The sequence below is a fragment of the Ochotona curzoniae genome, unplaced genomic scaffold (genome assembly GCF_017591425.1).
Source record: "Ochotona curzoniae isolate NIBS_2020 unplaced genomic scaffold, NIBS_Ocur_1.0 contig_523, whole genome shotgun sequence".
NCBI lineage: Eukaryota > Metazoa > Chordata > Mammalia > Lagomorpha > Ochotonidae > Ochotona > Ochotona curzoniae.
The window spans coordinates 757,831-775,911 of NW_024466459.1; the positions used below are offsets into that span (position 1 = coordinate 757,831).

Genomic DNA, 18,081 nt, shown 5'->3' on the forward strand with positions numbered 1-18,081 from the left:
TATTTGAGAGATGGTATTGTGGTATAGCATTACCACTTGGGGCACCCACATTCCGTAAACGAGTGTCAGGTGAAGTCCTGGCTGCTCCGCTTTTGATCCAGCTTCGTGCCAGTACATCCTAGGAGGCGGCAGATGATGGCTCAACTACCTGAGCCCATTCCGTCCATGTGGAATACCTAGTAGGACTTCTAGGCTCCAGGCTTTTGTGGTCCTGACCTGAATCTTGCAGGCATTTGGGAGTAAACCAGCGTATGAAAGATGTTGACATCTTTCTCCCTCTTTCTGTTTTTCTGCCTCTTAATTAGATGAAACAGATGTTTTAAAGGCATTAATATTAGCTTACTTGAGAAGCAGAGAGACAGATGGAACAAGCCCCTGTCTATTAGTTCACTCCTCAGTGTCCTCAACAGTTGGGGCCAGGCTGAAGCGAAAGCGAGGACCCGGGAACCCAAAACGAATCTCCCAACATGGATGGCAAGGGCTCGGTTCCCTGGCTCATCACTGCCGTCTCCTGGGGTCTCAGACAAGAAGCACACTGTGTTCAGCCATAGCAGAAGGGGAATGGCAGGGGAGAGTGGATGAAGTTAAAGAAAAATAATGAAAATTACCAAGTCTGAACAACAAAGACAAAAAGATGGGTGCAAAAACAGAACCTGGAGGATCTATAGACAATAACAAGAAGTATAACATTTATGCCATTGGAGTTGTAATAGAAAATAAGTAAAATTGGAGTGTTACGTTTGAGTAAATAATGGTCAAAGCATGTCAAATTTATAAAAGATACATATTTACAAATTAAAGCAGTTCACTGAACTCTGAACAGGATAAATGTAAACAAATTGACGTAGCTACTAATTGATCAATCTGATAAAAATTTAAGATAAAAAAGAAAAATCTTGAACATAACCTGCAAAAAATTACGGAATAAGCACTTCCAATGACCATAAATTGCAGGGAATCAGAAGAATGTGGCAAAAATAGAAAATAGAATGGAAATAAGAACACATGAACACCACTTACTATAAAGTTTTTATATTCTGTCACTTGGTAAAATTGAACATCTGTACAAGGAGCTTGTATACATTGAGCCCGAACATGTGGCAAAGGAAATGGCTCCTTGCAGGATTCATTGAAGTACTTTTATAAACTTGGAAACTACCTCTGTTTCTATTAGTATGAGAACAGATAAATTGTGATATCATACATGCAGAGTTAAAAATCGATTGCATAGAAATATATGTATCCATACAGATAAATTTCAAAACATAACTTTAGGAAAAAGTTGCAAGTTGCTGAGTGATCTGAGCAGTATTACTTATATAATGTAAACATTTATGGAAGCATATTTTTGTAACACAGGAGTATAGAAACATAGATGTGATGTTTTATGTAAAATATTTACCTGGGACACTGATGACTTTGTTGAGGGGTGAAGAGAGGAAAATGTGCAGCAGGATAATCAACTCCGTGTACTGGTAGTGTTTTCTTTCTTTAAAACAAATTGATGCAAATATGGAAAATGTCAAGTTTTGTAAAAGTTTGATAGTTACTACATCTGTGTCCCTTATGCTTCTAGTTGAATCTACTTTTAAAATTCACAATAAAATAAATATGTATAATTATGATTATCATGAAGATTTATATTGTGACCATACAGAGCAAGGTTACTCAATTGCTGACATTATTTACATTTTGTGTCAGCTAATTCTTTGCCAGGAGGTTCTGTCCTGTGAATTCTAGAGCAGTTAGCGACAGCCTTCTCTGCTAGATGTGCATAGCACACTCTCAGTGCTTACAACCAAAGCTTTTTCCAGACTTTCCCAGCAGTTCGTCATTTGCTTTTGGTTGAAATTTGGAAAAGCTTACGAAGTGCTATTACCTGTGTTAGCATGTTTGCATCTCACAGTAACCCTCAGAGGAAGATCTTCTTTTAGCATCTTAGTTTTTAAATAGAATGCAGAGACTGAGAAACCCAGTTAAGATCGAAAGGTAAAGAACTAAAATCCAGGTCTTTATTATGCTCACATGTCATTTGTGTGTGTGTGTGTTTGTACATACGTGAGTGTATGTCTCCATATATTCCCAAATAATCTTAACATCTACAAACCTAATTCCAAGTAGACATAAGAAGTTTATTCCATTTGCATTTCTTTTGTGAGTTTATTATTCCATATCACTTCCAGTAATTTTGTGATGCCTCCCTGAGGATTGCCAGGCTCGTCATCTTTTATTCGTGAAACTTCTTACAAACTAGAAGTTGAGTCAAGAGGAGTAGGTCACCTGCAGAGGACTGCTACATACTTACAGGCTTTCGTTCTGTTGACATCTTTATTTTGTTGCTTTCACTGTGCTTTTGGACATGAGTAACCAGCAGAAGTCTTGATGGCCTGCTAATATTCATTTATGCTAGTGGAATGTCTGTGAAAATAATGATCCACAGAAGTGTTTATAGGTAGATTTTAATATTCAAGATTGAATTTTGGTTTTAAACCTGAGTATCAAATTCACACTGCAGAAATACTATGTGTTTTTTTTTTTCATGAAAATAGGAAGTGTTACTACAATGTGGTTTTTATACTCAGGCTTTCAATAATGGTTTATTTATGGCAGGAACTAAATTATATCCTTTGTTGTATTTATTACATAAATATATGTATGTATGATTTCATAGTTTACTGTATGTGGAGTTAATGAGCCTAAAATTGCAGTTTTGATCCCCTTAACTATAAAGCTTTACTTAGGGGCAGGGAGTCTTCCATAACGTATTGTTTACTTTTAGTTTTCTCACAAATGCTTTTCTCAGTTACAGAGAAGATTGAGAGCTAACATGTAATTAAGCAGTGGGGCCTTTCATTCTTTCGGGTGGTTTGGAGAACTCCTGTATTTCAATACCCAAAAGATCACCTGGGAAGAGCCAAGAAAAGAGTTCTCCAGCTCTTGCCGCCATTGAACTTCACATAGCCCCTGCAGTGGCCTAGGCTTCGTTTGTAGAACCTTGCTTTCTTCTGCATTGTCGTCCTGTTCACGTCATTCAAGTCATTCCTTCACACAGAGATCACCTTTATTAGCTTTCTAAATAATCTGCCCTTAGGTTAAGGGTTAGAAAACTATTTCTTACTACCAAGTCTAGGTCACCAAGTTGTACAAATGTCTGATAGATAGATAGCAATAATTGTTGGTTGCCTGTTTATTCTTAAACACATGTTGGAAAGAAGAAGCAGTAAGAGTTTAGGACATATTGCTTATTGATTCACAAGAGAACCTAGTGAAATAATTTGAGTTTAAAAACTTACAAGTAAGTTTGAGTTGGCCTAGTTAGAATACTTAAACTTATATTTTTAAAAATCTATATAACTTACAGAATTGCTCACTAGAAATTAAGGCCTATTTCAGAAGAATTATAACCATGTATAATTATGTATTATAACCAAGTATGTTTTATTTATAATAACTTATCTAGCATTAGCAGAATAAAATTATAGTTAAATTGATTTGTATTTTAAAAGCATTTTACACTGGAACAAAAATATAGCAACCATACAGATAGCTATCTGTATGGTAAAATGGTAAGTTACATGAAGACAAATAATCAAATTCATGGAGTTTTGTTGCATTGTTATGGTTACACTACGTTCATGGATATGAATTTTCCTGACAATTTGTTTGTTGTTTTATACTGTCAGTGTATACCTCAGGTTGATCGACTAAATGTTGTATTTGCAGGCTTAACAGCCCTCTGCAGAATGAGCCTGTATGTATGGTAGTGATACACAGGATTTAGTTATTGCTAGTATGACATGCAATAAGTTTATTTAAAAGTAAGCTTTATCAATAATGAATTTAAGATTTGGCTCTGTTTAAAAAACAACACATACTAATTTATGAGCTCTGTGACAGAGTAAGTATTCGCATAAATGGATGACAGCAATATTAATTCTTGTCAGTTAAGGGTGGTGCTGCTTTCAGCAGACAGTTTAGACGCTGCTTGGGCACCCACATCTCGTGTCAGACAGAGTACGTAGGTTTAGACCCTGGCTCTGCTTGCTGGTACAACAGTCCTTCAGTTGTGCACCTGGCAGGCAGCAAGTGATGGCCCAAGTGCTTGGGTCCCTCCTGCCCATGTGGACACCAGGATAGAGTTCCCAGATTCTGGCTTCAGCCTGGTCCAGCCCAGTGCCAGCTCTTGTGGGCATCAGAGAATGAGCCAACAGTTGAAAAAAATAAAATTGCTGTTTGTCGCTCCCTCTGTCTCTGCCTTTCAAATAAATTGAAATAATCTGTTTTTTTTTTAATACTAATCTTTGTTAAACCTCAGTGCAGCTACTAATTATTTTCCTTATCAAATTAAAAACAAGACAAGTAGTTGTGTGAGAGAAAGAGTAAATGAAATTGTTGATGCTTTGATGGCTTTTAAACTTCATTAAAATGGTAAATTAATAAGCATTAAGACTGCTGCATTGAAACCTCAACTTGGTTAAATCATAATGGTTGCCTTAGGTATGTTTTATATTCTCAATTAATTTCTGTTTTATTGTGCCTGTTTTGATTTATTTACTTGTTATAGATAATTTCTTCCCATGTAATTATATTGAGGAAATTATTTATGTAAATTCAAATTGTTACAGCTTTTCTTAAATTGCATGAAGGAGTATATCCTTGCTTATGTTTTAAAAAATTGAAGATTATACTCATAATGAAATGAATTTTTGCATCTAATTTTTCAAAGTCAAATTTAAGATTGATCTTAATCTCAAAAGTTTATTGATTTTTATCTCACAAGAAACAGAAATCTAAATTTGTTAGTAATATAGCATATAATCCTATGATTATTTAGTGTGCCCTAACCAAATAAGGAAGTATAATTCAGTTAGACATTAATTGTAAGCTGAAATTTTGTGAGTGAACTTTGGGGTTGGATAGCATTATCTCATCACATGCAAAGCAAAAATCTATATGTATTGTGGTGAGGAAAAACACCTTCACTCTTTAAATCAAAGAAGTAAATACAAACCATCCCCATAAGGAACACTGATTTATATGAAGAAATTCTGAAGTATTTTAATAATCCAGATGATGAATAAATGAAAACAGATGATAAAAATATCAGTTTGAAGATGTAGATAATACCAGAGACATTCTTATATCAATCTCACCTTTTTCCTTATACTCTTCGATTTTATGCAGATGGAGGGAGCGAGGAAGCACCGGATCGAAGACAGTCGAGTGTAGATTCTCGCCAAAGTCGCTCTGGGCAAGGTAAATTTTTCTAGAGACTGAGGGTTTTGCTGAGTCTAGGCTAGATATTCTGGCTTTTCGTTACGTGATGCTCTAGAAGTTTGATTTAATATTTAGCTGAATTGTAAGAAGATTAAAAACGATCTCATGTCATTTAAGAAATAACATTAAGGTTTAAGTAATATTGAAGCATGTATGCTGGTTTTATGTCTGAATATCACATTTAAAATGTAATCAGAATAGATTTTCAGCAATATCATTTATTGGAGTATAATCCTTACTGGCTTTTTGAGTTCATCTTAGTTCCCCTAGAAAAAAAAGGTGTTTTTTGTTTATAATCATTGTATTGTAGGATTTTTAAACTTATTTCTATTTTCCATTTGATTTATTTTATTTCATTACCATTATTTATTAAGATTTACTTATGTCATGTTTGATTATGTTCTTTAAATGATAACTCCAAAACTAGGAAAAATATATTCAGAGCCAATGAAATATTCAGAAGGCCTTCCGATATTAACTTACTCAAAATTGCACGATACCCACCCCACCTCCTTTTTATTCATAGTGTTTATGAACTTGTATTTGTTTTTCTGCTTAAACTACAGCAAGTGCCCTGTAATAGCATAGTATTTTTTCTGTTTTGTTCATTTCTGTATTCTTGTTGTCAAGAATAAGTACTTGGAATGTCGTAACTGCTACGTAAGTATTGAGCGAGTAAGTTGGTCACTAAGAGAATAAGAATATAGGACCCAAACTGATGAATATACTGTACAATTTCTTTGTCAAAATTTTATTGAAGTGACATTAAGTGATCATTTACTGAGTTTAATTTTTCAGGCAGCCTTTAACCACAAATAAAATAAGGCTTGAATTTGCAAATGCAATGTTGATCTTGTGAAAGCTTTAGATGAATTTACTCCATAGTCATTCAATTTTCTTCTCCACCTTTATTCTCTTTAAATATTAAAGCTATGCAATTTTCCATAGAATTTTATGGAACATATATTACTACTTAATGAATTTTTCCATTTTTCCTTTACCTGTGAATATATTTTGATATAACGAAATATTAAGACAAAATAAGATCATGTACATGAAACTTAAAAGCAAAGTCAGTAGAAATTAGTACAAAAATTACATCAATTATAGTTAACTATATTGTATTAAATCTCACAGATACAGATATTTGAAAATTTTTATCAATTTCCTTTGATTATAGTCAGCTAAAATACTAACTTTATTGACAAGAACGAAACTTCAAATAGCAAAAACAGTGATTTCTGTGATCCAGAGCACAATAACCTGATCTCAACTTAAACTGTCCAGAAATTATGTCATCCATTATCAGAGTCAGCTGATAGTAAGAGCAGCGTGCTTCCTGAGAGATTTTGCTTGCAATATATTGTCATTCAAAGAAACACATAAAAAATAAAGCAGCATCAGCATAATTTTAGAAATTGGAAGGCATATAGATAATTGGAAACTTAAATCTAAACTCAGTAGTGGAGGAAATCAGCCAAGATACTAAATTATACTGAAACTATTGATTAAATATAACAAAACAAAACATTTTAGGCCATGCAAAAATCTTTTTAAAAATAGAGTTAAGGGCCCGGTGCGGTGGCGCAAGTGGTTAAAGGTCCTCTCCTTGCACGCCCAGGATCCCATATGGGCGCCGGTTCTATCCCGGCAGCCCCGCTTCCCTTCCAGCTCCCTGCCTGTGGCCCGGGAAAGCAGTCGAGGACGGCCCAAAGCTTTGGGAACCTGCACCCGCGTGGGAGACCCGGAAGAGGCTCCTGGCTTTGGATCGGCATAGTATCGGCCCGTTGCGCTCACTTGGGGAGTGAATCATCGGACGGAAGATCTTCCTCTCTGTCTCTCCTCTCTGTATATCCGCCTTTCCAATGAAAAAATAATAAAAATAAATCTTTAAAAAAAATAAAAAGAGTTAAGGAGTTATAAACACATACACACAAAGAGAGAATATATATATATTATATATATATATATATATATGTGAGAGAGTATCAGCTGCTTCATTCCTCAAATGGCACAGTGAATGGGGCTGCGCGAGACTGAAACCAGGACCGATTTCCTAGGCGGGTTTCCTATATGGGCCACAGGTATCAGAGCATTTGAGTCTGTATGCTGCTGTCTTCCCAGGCACGTTAGCATGAAGCTGGACTGGAGGTAGATTGTCTGGGACATAAACCAGTGCTCATATGGAATGCCAGTGTGCCAGTGTTCTAGCCCCGTGTACCACAACACCAGCCACGGAACACATAGTTCTCAAAATTAATCTGCCTGCCTGTGCCCTTAGGAATCTTTTGGAAACTATGATCTAGCAAAATAAGAAAGGGAAATAACGGGAAATACTGTGTTGTAGGTAATAGGAGAGTCGTTAAAGCAAAAAGATGACAAAGAAAAGGTAGGGCTGGAGCTCTTCTCTGAAAGAGTAAAATGAGATTGAGGTGAACTTGGATCAGTTAGTTCTCTCCAGAGAAGTTTCAGATAACTGATTAAAGGCTGAGGGTTGATTGATAATATATAAACTAATGAGTAAAGGAAAGCTCAGAACTCCAGGGGGAACAGATAATGTGCAAACGTGGAGATGTCAGAAGTCCTAACCCCCCAGAAGAGTCCAGAATAGCCAACATCCTCCAGTAGAAAGCCTGTCAGTTTAGTTAAGTGCATGCTACAGATGCTTCATTATTGATTTGGAACAATATGGTAGGAAAGCTCAGTGCTCAGAAACAGAGCAAGCAAATCTAGACTGTGGCTTGATTTATATGATTGATGGATTTGCTGAGAATTTAGGTTACTTTTATATCTGTGCTCTCATGGGTTACTGACCATTAGTTTTCTTGTGTTGTATGATGTCTTTGTCCGGTTTTAGAGTTAGACTGATGCTGGTCTTACAAAGCACATTGAAAGTTTAAAACCATTTCCTGCTTTCCAATTTCTGAAAGTATTTTGTGTAGAATTTATACTGCTTCGTCCTTAATTATTGGCTACAGTTTCTCAGAAAGCCATGTGGGCCTGGAACTTTTTTTGTTACAAAGTTTTAAAAGAAATTCAGGGGATGGCATGATTCTGGCATCCTGTATGAGCATCAGTTTGATTCTTGGTTGTTTAATTTTTAATCTGTTTCCTGTTAATGCCCCTGGGAAAGCACTAGAAGCTGACCCAATTCTTTGGACCCCTGCACAGATGGGAGACCCAGATGGAGTTGTACACTTGTGGCTTCAGCTGCAATAGTGCTGACCTTCACCACCATGTGGGGAGTGAGCCAGTGGATGCAAGCATCATATTGTCTTTTTCTCTGTTTCTCTAACTGTTCCTTTCAGATAAATAAATAAATATTTTTTAAAAATCATCACTATGCAACTATAAATTACACACTTCTTGAGTAGTTTTAATATATGTAGATTTTGTAGTGATGTCACCTCTCTCATTCCTGATGTTGGTAATTTGGGTTTTTCTTTCTCTTTGCACTAATCATTGTGTCTAGAGAGATCGCAAAGAATCAATTTTAGTTTTTATTTGTCTTCTGTATTTAATATCTTCCCTATTTTGTAGTCCATTTGGTTTCTTCTTTATTATGTAGCATTTCCTTTCTTCTGCCTGTTTTGATTTTCATTTTCTTTTATAGTTTCCTAAGGTAGAAGTGAAGGTCATTGCTAACATTCTTTTCCAATGTGGAAATTTAATCATATACATTCCCTTCTACCACTTTAGCTATGTTTGTTACATTTTGGCAAGTAGCATTTTCATTGTATTTCAAGATGTATTTATTTTAAGATGTGTGTATTTATATATTTTTGAAAGGCAAAGTAACAGACGGAGCAACAGACACACAGATACAAATAGAGACAGATCTTCTGTCGGCTGCTTCACTCCCCAGGTGGTTACAGCAGCTGGAGCTGCTGAAGACAAGGGCAGGGGCTTTATCTGGATCTCCTGCTTGGCGTGCAGGCCCGAGCACTTGGGCTGTCTGCTGCTGCTTTCCCCAGCTCATTAGCAGGAGAGCTGGTCAGAGATGGAAGCTCAAACTTGTGCTCATATGGGGTATCAGTGTTGCAGGCATGGGCTTACCGTGCCATGTCAAAACGCTGGATGCTGGCACTGTCATTTAATGCACAATAGCCTTTGGATGTCTTCTTTGACCCATGTGTTATTTAGAAACGCAGTGATGTAGTTTCTAAACATTTGCAAGTTTTCCAGATAGCTTTCTGTTGTTGACACGTGAAGAAGCACACGTTTTATGGATTGAATAATTTTATTTTATGGCCCAGGAAATAGACTGGCTTAATAAATGTTCTGCGTGTATTTCAAAAGAGTGTGTACTATGTGCCATTAGGACAGAAGACCCTATAAATGTCAGCGCATTCGAGTTATGTGAAGGTGTTTAAAGGCTTTGGTATTCTTGTTGATTCTTATGTCTCAGTTATTGGGAGAGGAATATGGACATTTCAGGATGTCAGTTTGGATTTGACTCTTTCTCCTGGTCAGAGAGGATTCTCCTCCCTCAGATTTGTGTACCAGGTGTGTGGTGCACTTGCCTGAGCGCTGCACTAGTTGAGAAAGGCGAAAGGAGAGAAAGCCAGGGTTTGCTGTAATCTTTCAGTCTCATACTGAGACCTGCCATTTCTACTTTTTCATCAGAGAGAAGACTTCACTTGATCTCTTTTTGTTTGTTCCTGATGTCTGGTTCTAGAATTTGGAGTTAGATTGGATGTTTTGAGGACATAGAAAACAATAAGAGGGGTGGGCATTTTGTCTCAGAGTTAAGATGTAAATTGTGAATCCCACATCTTGTATCAAAATACCTGAATTTGGGTCCGGCACAATAGCATAATGGTTAAGGTCCTCGCCTTGAATGCGCCAGGATCCCATATGGGCGCCAGTTGTAATCCTGGCATCTCCACTTCCCATCCAGCTCCCTGCTTGTGGCCTGGGAAAGCAGTCAAGGATGGCCTAAAGCCTTGGGACCCTGCACCCATGTGGGAGACCCGGGAAGAAGTTCCTGGCTTCTGGCTTTGGATAGGCACAGCACCTGCCATTGCAGTTACCTGGGGAGTGAATCGTTGAACGGAAGATCTTCCTCTCTGTCTTTCCTCTTTTCTGTACATCTGCCTTTCCAATAAAAATAAATAAATCTTTAAAATTAAAATTAAAATTAAAATTAAATACCTGAATTTGTGGCCTGGCTCCATTCCAGCATCCAGCTTCTTGCTAATGCATGTCTTGGGAGACAACCCTATCATGACAACCCAGATGGTTGAGTGCCTGCCCACGCTGCATTTAAATCGTGACTCCTGGCTCGGACCTTGCGCTTGCCGGGCGCTGGCCGATGTGTGTATTTGGTGGTTGAACCGGTGGATGCAAATTCTCTTTCTCCCCCTGTTTTCCTGCTCTCAGATCCCCCAAGTAGCAGGAAAACTTATCACTGAATGTGTTCACTTCAAGTTCTGCTTAGCGCTATTTACATTCCAGAGTCTTTAGATTGCTACTTGTTCATTCTTTCCAGAGCACCCAGATGCATTCAGGGACCTTCCATTTTCTTATAATATTTCTTTATTTGCCTGACTGCAGGGGTGACACTTAAAATATTATGCCACGTCTATCAGTATATATTTATACATACAATATTTATAGTAAATGCAATAAGTATTTATTTATATGTCAGTAAATATATATGCCACGTATATCAACCAACCAGAACGGACAAACCATCCATTCAGAGTAAACATTAACTGTAAACCAGTGGTATCCCTACATGTGTGTAGATGCTGACTAATAATGTACCCTGCTTTAAGGTATAAGGAAGTGATCTTGTTTTATACTTCTGCATGCGGATATTCAATTTTTCCCAACATCACTTGTTGAAGAAATTGACCTTTGCTCAAAGAGTTATTTTAGCTCATTCATCAACATTTACTTGGCTGTAAATGTGTGGTTAATTTCTGGGGTCTCTAATCTCTTCCATTGATCTGTGTGTATTTTTATGCAGGTTGTTTTGATTACAGCAGTCTAGTGGTATGTCTTGAAATCTGATATTGTGATTCTTCCACCTTTATTTTTATTGTTTAGAGTTGCTTTAGTGACTTGGGACTTTTGTGATTTTATATGAATTTTAAGGTCATTTTCTCCAGATCTGAGGACAAAAATGTCTTTTTATTTTGATTATTATTGTATTGAATCTGTAAGATGCTTTTGGTAGCATGGTCATTTTGATGATATTACTTCTGCCAGTTAAGAATATGCTTTAAAAATATGGTATTTTCCTTTTGTGTGGTTGTGTGTTCACCTAAATGCTTTGTAATTTTCGTTGTGGGCATCTTTCACCACCTTAGTTAAATTTATCCCAAGGTATTTAAATTTGTCATAGCTGTTGTGAATGAAACTGTTAAAACAGTTTTCTTTCTCAGGTATGGCACTATTTGTCTTTTATAAATGCTATTGATTTTTGTGTGTTGATTTTATACTCTACAATTTTGCAAAAAACTCTCATGGGTTCCAGTAATCTCTTAGTGGAGTTTTTTTGTTCCTCTGTTTATAGGATCATATTATCTGCAAACAAGGATAATTTGACTTCCTTCTTTCTCATTTGCATCCTTTTGATTTAACATTATGACTTATTCTGTTCCCCTTCTTATTGTTGCCTATTTGATAGCTGCAATGTTCTTATTAACACAAATTGAATCATATATTTCCCCAAAGTTGAGGAGAATTCTCCAATGGTTTCTTATCATATTCAGAATAAATTTCAAAGTCTTTATTATTATTCCTTACATGATACTACATAGCCCTCATTTAATTCCAGAACAGTGCTATGAGCTCAGCATCCTTATCTGTAGAAAAATACAACTTTCTATTTTTTTTTAACTATTTTTTTTAAAGATTCATTTTTACTGCAAAGTCAGATATACAGAGAGGAAGATCTTCCGTCCGATGATTCACTCCCCAGGTGACTGCAGTGGCTGATGCTGCACCGATCTGAAGCCAGGAGCCAGGGACTTCCTCCAAGTCTCCCACATGGGTGCAGGGTCTCAAGGCTTTAGGCCATCCTAGACTGCTTTCCCAGGTCACAAGCAGGGAGCTGGATGGGAAGTGGAGCTGCCAGTGGAGCTGGATTAGAACCGTGTGATGGGATCCCGGTGCTTTCAAGGCGAGGCCTTTAGCCTCTAGGCCACCGTGCCGGGACCACAACTTTCTATTAATCTACATAAAAATGTTAATTGTGTTACTAGCATGTGGTTTTTTCTATTATTATTGTAAAGTCAGATATACAGATATGTAGAGAGGAGAGACAGAGAAGATCTTCCGTCCAATGATTCACTCCCCAAGCAGCTACAATGGCCCGAGTTATGCTGAAGCCAGGAGCCAGGAGCCTCCTCTGGGTCTCCAACAGGGATTAGAATTGGTGCCCATATGGGATCCTAATGCATGCAAAGTGAGGACTTTAGCCACTAGGCTACTGCACCACCCCTAGCATGTACTTAGAAGCTTTCTATTTGTTCTTATGGCGGTAATGTTTTAACTGTCTATATTTAGGGGAAAAGAATTGACATAGTGGCTAAGATTCTATTTAAGACAACTACATTTCACAACACAATACCTGGGTCCCAATTTCAGATTTTTGCTAATGCACACTGTAGGAGGCAGCAGGTAATCACTCCAGGATTTAGGAATCTGCTACCCATGGGGACACCTGGGCAGAGTGCTAGGCGCCTGGCTTCATCTTGGCCCAACCTTAGCTGTTCAGTCATTTCACGAGTGGACCAGGAGGTGGAAGATATCTCTCTTTATCCTTCAAATACATAGAAATAAAATTGATTTTAAAAAAAAAAAAAAAAACCATGATCCAAACTTACATAATCCTCTCAGTGTGTTTATTTCTTCTGAGATTAGTTTCTTTTAGCTTTTAAAAAATTTTTGATGTTTGCATGGCTGACAAGGGTGCACACTTATGAGGATCTCTGCTTAGAATGGGGAGGGTCGGGCAGTGGGGGATGTGAGTGGGACAGTTGCTTCCTTTTCTTCCCTTTTCTCCTGTACCTGAGGGTGAAGGAAGGGGTGTCACTCCCATCTGCCAAACTGTATCAGTAACCCAGACTTGGGGGGTGTCCACTTGATGTCATCTTAGAAACCCTGCTGGAGAGAATGTTCGAAAGTATTCCTTGAGTTGTTTTGATAGTCCTGAGACGCTGCTGAGATTAGCTTCTCACTGGATTATTATTTGATTGTAATGCCATTTTCATACATTTAAACTTGAAATCACTCATGCAATTAACAAAGTTCTTTATCTTGCAATGTGAGAGAGATATCAGGATATGCTTATGTAATTTAGTATTGTGATTTTAATGTGTCTTATAATCTTATTCATTAAAATGACTTTTTGCAGAGCAATGGAGAGATTTAAAAAGAATGTGTTAAGACTCCTTCCTCTCTCCTCTGCTAGGAAGATATTTATTAATGAAGATATTTATTTTTAGAGTAATGAGTATATTTTTATAATATATCTTATATTACATTTAGTATTCATGTTTTTCTCTGGGCTTATACTGGTATATGCATGAAAATCCATGGATACAAACATTAGATGAAAGATTTTTAACAATTTAATGCAGTTTAAGTTCCCCTTTTCTGTTTCAGTTAACAGTACAACTTGACTGTATTGTTCCAGTAATAAACTTAAAACTCTAATTTTTTGAAATCTGCATAATGGTCTGTAGAGTAAGTAAGCTGTAGTTTATTACATCATTTCCTCATCTGTGAGTGTTTCAGATTTCCAAAATGATGCATAATAATTTATTGAGAAACAACTTAAGTTCTTGGAGTAGGCAGCCTCAAGTATATTTTGCGTCAGAACATATTAAACATTCTTAGTATTATGGTAATTGGCCTAATTAACACTAGAAGCATTGTAGAAGTCACCTCTTGATTATTCGTATTTAGAAAAGGAATAAAAGTGTGACAGGTTAAAAAAGATTGAAATGTTTTTTGAAAGATTTTGATTTAAACATTATCTACATTTTCTAATAAAAATCATAAAAGCATCTGAAAACCTTTATAAATCTTAACAAAGCATCATAAAATAGGATAAAGGATGAGGAAGGAATCTCTTAGTGAAGCCTAGGGCAAATAATTTTTGTGGCTTTTTTATATGGATTTAATATTTTATTTCTAATGAAATATTGAAGAACTGATTCCCACAAGAGGGCAGACTAAGACCACCCAGAACACTTCACATTTAAATGTGCTTATCATGGACATGTAGCACCAAAAGTTTTATTTATTTATATATTTACTTATTTATTTACTTACTGATTTATTTATACTTATTTTTATCTGTTTGAAATCCAGAGTAACAAAAATAGAAAGAAAGAGACAGAGAGATCTTCCATCCAGTGGTTCACTTTCCAAATGCCTGCAAAAGGCTGAGCTGGCCCAGGCCAGACAGGAGTTTTTCTAGAGCTCCTTTGTGAGTGGCACAGACCCAAGTGCTTGTACCTCCTTCTGCTTTCAGAGTCTTCATTAACAGGAAGCTGGATTGAGAGCAGAGGCAGGAGTCAACCCCCAGCAGGCTGATTTGGGATGCAGATGACCCAAGCAGCTGCTAACCCCATGGCGCCATAGAACCTGCCCAGAAAGGAAGGGGAAATCACTAGAAACCAGAAAGGAGCAGAGAGGTCACTGGGCATCATTCGAATGATGCCATCAGCTGGAGGTTATTTCTGTACCTGTTCCCCGGTAACTCTATATACAGTGCCAGTCCTTGTTACTGAGGTTGTGCATAAACTCCATCGCTTTTGTTGATAACATGGGGTGAATGTTGTGATTGGAACACAGAAAGTGGCTCAGGCTCCACAACAGAGCATCTTCCCTACTAGGTTAAGCAGCCCCTTCTCTGTGAATGTGGCTCCTTGGCAGGTGTTTAAGTGGTGCCTAATTTGTCTGATGCCTGTGCCTTTTCAAAGAGGTGCATCTATATTTCTCTTCCCAAGATTTCTTTATCATCAATTTTGAAGTTGTTCCTTTTGATATCTGAATATCTAATCAGGTATTTTAACATTGTTCATGAATCAGTACAGAGCTGTAACTTTCTAATCTCTCCTTAAGAAAGAAAACAAACAACTTTATACCCTGTTCAGATTTCTGTGGTTGAGAGATATTCTTTATACCACTGTCCTTTAAAATCACCCCAGATGAGACTAGTCCAGTCCTCATTTACATGTCATGAAAACCACTATAAATAAAGCCTGATGTTTTTTCCTTTAGTCAATCATACTGTCATAGAGAACTCTCCTTGAGATCATACCTTTAGATTGAGGCTAAGTATACTCAGAGTAGGGACGGTAAGCATCTGAATCATCTGCTCATGTCAATTATTTGTGGTTGAGAATCTGCTCAAACATGATCTCGTGTACTTCTGTGTGATGATCTTATCGACAGGTCAGTTGCTGCAAATCAGATGTCAGGGGCGTATTGATTTGCTTCAGCAACAAAACCACATCTAAACCAATAGCATAAATAGGAGTTACAACCTTATTGTTACAGAAATTCAGTCACTCTCTCAGATTTGTCTGTCAATTTTTATAGGCCACATAGGCAAGTTAAATGCGGATCTGTGCTAGGAGTCATCACCCTTGTGTATTTCCAGGCTTTAATGATTGGGTCATACTTTTTTACCTCACCCAGATTTTTTTTTTAACCTTACTAGATTTCACCTAGTCTCACAGCCCTACAGCGACCACATTTCTTCTCTTTGGATTAGAAAAGGAGGATTCCCTGCCCTTACTCAGTGGACATCTCTGAGTTACATAAGGTTTCAACCAAATGATGTCCAAGGGTAAAGTGGGGAACACATCATCACTTCCGTTGAATTCATGCTCTTCAGTTGGCCTACTACTGTTTATTTAGTAAACTCATCCATTTCCTTTAAATTACCAAATTTATAGGTACAGAGTTGTTCATAATATTTTTATTACCCACTTAATGTCCATGAGATCTGTAATGATGTCCCTTCTTTTGTTTCTGATATACAATCTGATATTCATTCATTCTTGTTCATTTTTTCTCTCACCCTCTCTCTGCTTTTCCAAGAAAAACTATTAAAATAGTAACTAAAGCCTTTTGTAAACATTTGTAGAAATGGAGTTGTAAACTCAAACTATAAAAATCCATTTGGATGGGCATTGTGGCCTGGTAGGTCAGGCCCTGCTTAGAACACTCACATGGAGCCTTGCTTCTGATCATATTTGTAGGGTGTCAAGGACCCCTGCTACCCACGTGGAAGACCTAGATGCAGCCTGGTTTAGGCCTGACCCAGTCCCAGCTCTTGCAGGAATTTCACAATTGAACCAGCAGATGGAAGGTTGATCTCTAGCTCTCACTTTCTACTGCTCTTCCTTTCAAATAGATGAAGATAAATAAGCAAGCATTTAAAAGCATAAATTTAATCCTTTACACACACGTGCATAATATGTTTAAGACTTGTTGTCTGATTACAGACATCCTTCAGGAAGAAGTCCTGTAGGCAAGTGGAGACTACTCTATACCGCCTCAGGTATCTTAGGAATGTGTTACGCTAACAAAATATTGCCAGTTCCTTCCTGGAATCCCTTGTTTCAAGTCATATACACCTAAATATATAAGTGTATATGTATATATGTGCACACGTGTAAATGTATATACAAATGCCACAAACATAAGTATGCACATCTAATTATTAGTGCTATTATGAGTTTCAACAAACTGTTATACATTAAATTAGTTAATAATAAGAAGAAAACTTGTACCTGCACATATTAATTCCTAGAAGTGCTTTATTTCTTTATGTATTAGGTTTTATGCCTATAGTATTTTCTCTTCTCTGAATACTAAATGCTTTTAGTATTTCTTAGTAAGTCATACCTAACGGCAGTAAGTATTTCTTAGTACGTCATACCTAATGGAAATAAACTTCCTCAAGTTTTGTTTCCTTTGGGAAGGTGTTTATTTCTCCTTCATTTTTTTTTTGAGATTTATTTATTTTAATTAAAAGGTCAGATTTACAGAAAGAAATATCTTCCACTCACTGTTTCATTACCCCAAGTGGCCGCAACAGCCGGAACTAAGCCAATCCAAAGTCAGGAGCTAGGAGCTTCTTCCTTGTCTCCCACATAGGTGCAGGGTCCCAAGGCTTTGGACCATGCTCCATTGCTTTCCCAGGCCACAAGCAGGGGGTTGGATGGAAAGTGGAGCAGCTGGAACACAAACCTGCACCCGTATGGGATCCCGGTGCATGCAAAGTGAGGATTTAGCCACTAGGCTTACTGCCTAGTTTTGTCCCCCCCCCCCCTTTTTTTTTGTTGCTGCAATGAGCTCAAGCACAATTAATAGGACAGATAAGATGGAAGAAAATGTTGTTAAGCAGTAAAGTAGACCAGGACAGCCAAACTGGCCTAATTGCAGTGTTATTCCTTAAGGAGTATTATTAGGTTCTAAAATTATCAACTAATTTTTAACATTGGAACGTTTTAAGTGAAAAGAGGTGCTTCACTGAATCAGATGGATTATTCTAGATATATTTCTTTTCAAAAGCCTAATACTGGTTTTTCTGAGAAAAAGGATTCCTCAGTGAGAGAATTACACTGTTGGTCTGCCTTTTTATAAACCTGTGAAACACCACAGTTCTGCACAAATCAATCTCGTCTTACCAAGGATTAGAAATCTATTATGAGAGGACAGCCATAAAGGACAGGTCTAAGAAGCAGAATTCCTTTCTGATTAGAGTTCTGGAGAAAGAGAAAAAACTGACTGGAGGGGAATTAGTTGACAGTGATGAACAGTTAGTCA

The 18,081-nt window shown here is 37.1% G+C and overlaps 1 protein-coding gene across 1 annotated transcript in view; it reads left to right on the plus strand.

The window, feature by feature from the left end:
- Window positions 1-18,081, plus strand: part of TANC2 (tetratricopeptide repeat, ankyrin repeat and coiled-coil containing 2) — a 280,763-nt gene that overhangs the window by 78,339 nt on the left and 184,343 nt on the right. Inside the window, exon 3 of the mRNA XM_040989463.1 lies at window positions 5,185-5,256. Within this exon, the coding sequence (XP_040845397.1) occupies window positions 5,185-5,256 (72 nt within the window). The remainder of the gene's footprint in view (window positions 1-5,184; window positions 5,257-18,081) is intronic.